The 1,786-nt window shown below is 44.2% G+C and overlaps 1 protein-coding gene across 1 annotated transcript in view; it reads right to left on the bottom strand.

Moving 5' to 3' along the window:
• Positions 1 to 222: 222 nt before the first annotated feature.
• The window catches only part of LOC104964998 (alpha-1,3-mannosyl-glycoprotein 4-beta-N-acetylglucosaminyltransferase A-like), a gene marked incomplete at both ends in the record, with an annotated part of 7,032 nt that continues 5,468 nt past the window's right edge, over positions 223 to 1,786 (bottom strand). The window contains one exon of the mRNA XM_010793939.1: positions 223 to 416. Coding sequence (XP_010792241.1) covers positions 223 to 416 — 194 coding nt within the window. The remainder of the gene's footprint in view (positions 417 to 1,786) is intronic.

Genomic DNA, 1,786 nt, shown 5'->3' with positions numbered 1-1,786 from the left:
TAGATTTTTAGACATTGCAGCAGCTTATCGATACGACGAATGAATTTAGTTGGACCGATAAAGCTGAAGGCGGTCCAACAAAATATTAGTGGAGTAGAGATTTTTGTTTAGACTGGCTGTGTAGAAGGATATCATCTGTGAACAATGGAATGCTGTTGGAGTTTTTTCCCGGGTGTAACTGTATGTTGAAACAGGTTAACACAGGTGTGCTTTTAAACTGACCTGGTAATGTTGATGGGCTGGGTGAAGTTGAAGAGGATGTAGTCGTTCTTGATGGGTGTTAATGCCCAGAAGAAGTCCTTTCCTGTGTACGCTCGCTCCAGACTGTGCTGCTGGTAATGTTTCAGGCTGCTGCTGACCTCTGCAGCCGGGTTACTGTGAACCTGATACAGAGCCTGCTTTCCAAAGTCTTTGTCCTGAAAAACCCACAAATGATCAATAACGATTCATTACAGAAAAAACTGGATGTGGCTAACACTTAAAGAGGGCGACACCCTCTTAGTTCAAACATGTCCACACCTCTCTCATCCACACAGCAGACAAGGGCCTGCACTGCATGCTGCTCTCACACATCAGGGTTCTTATCTATATATACATAAGGCATATATGCAGTGAGCTGGTCGTTATTGCGAAAGGGACCCAGACAGTGTGAACAGTACATGAATCACTCTAATCCTTTTGCAATGATGGCCTGCTCACAGCACATTATCCCACTCATTACGTGAATTAATATTCCAAAATATTCTGAAGGAGTAACACACGCAAAACACATTTGTTTCTCTGGTCTCATATGATAAAGTCAATTTAGCAGGGAGGTAATATGACTGGGCGTAGACCTGTGTTCAATCAAGTATTTAATAAGACATGTAATGATATACAGTGGGGCAAAAAAATATATTTAGTCAGCCACCAATTGTGCAAGTTCTCCCACTTAAAAAGATGAGAGAGGCCTGTAATTTTCATCCTAGGTATAGCTCAACTATGAGAGACAAAATGAGACCAAGATCAAAGAGCTGTCAAAGGACACCAGAAACAAAATTGTAGACCTGCACCAGGCTGGGAAGACTGAATCTGCAATAGGTAAGCAGCTTGGTGTGAAGAAATTAACTGTGGGAGCAATTATTAGAAAATGGAAGACATACAAGACCACTGATAATCTCCCTCGATCTGGGGCTCCACGCAAGATCTCACCCCGTTGAGTCAAAATGATCACAAGAACGGTGAGCAAAAATCCCAGAACCACACGGGGGGACCTAGTCAATGACCTGCAGAGAGCTGGGACCAAAGTAACAAAGGCTACCGTCAGTAACAGACTACGCCGCCAGGGACTCAAATCCTGCAGTGCCAGACGTGTCCCCCTGCTTAAGCCAGTACATGTCCAGGCCCGTCTGAAGTTTGCTAGAGAGCATTTAGACGATCCAGAAGAGGATTGGGAGAATGTCATATCAGATGAAACCAAAATAGAACTTTTTGGTAAAAACTCAACTAGACGTGTTTGGAGGAGAAAGAATGCTGAGTTGCATCCAAAGAACACCATAGCTACTGTGAAACATGGGGGTGGAAACATCATGCTTTGGGACTGTTTTTCTGCAAAGGGACCAGGACGACTGATCCGTGTAAAGGAAAGAATGAATGGGGCCATGTATCGTGAGATTTTGAGTGACAACCTCCTTCCATCAGCAAGGGCATTGAAGATGAAACGTGGCTGGGTCTTTCAGCATGACAATGATCCCAAACACACCGCCCGGGCAACGAAGGAGTGGCTTCGTAAGAAGCATTTCAAGGT

This window comes from Notothenia coriiceps, unplaced genomic scaffold (assembly GCF_000735185.1).
Source record: "Notothenia coriiceps isolate Sejong01 unplaced genomic scaffold, NC01 NC01_scaffold00001984, whole genome shotgun sequence".
In the NCBI taxonomy this organism is placed as follows: domain Eukaryota; kingdom Metazoa; phylum Chordata; class Actinopteri; order Perciformes; family Nototheniidae; genus Notothenia; species Notothenia coriiceps.
The sequence above is the reverse complement of the archived record's forward strand: the minus strand, read 5'-3'. Positions and strand labels throughout refer to the sequence as shown.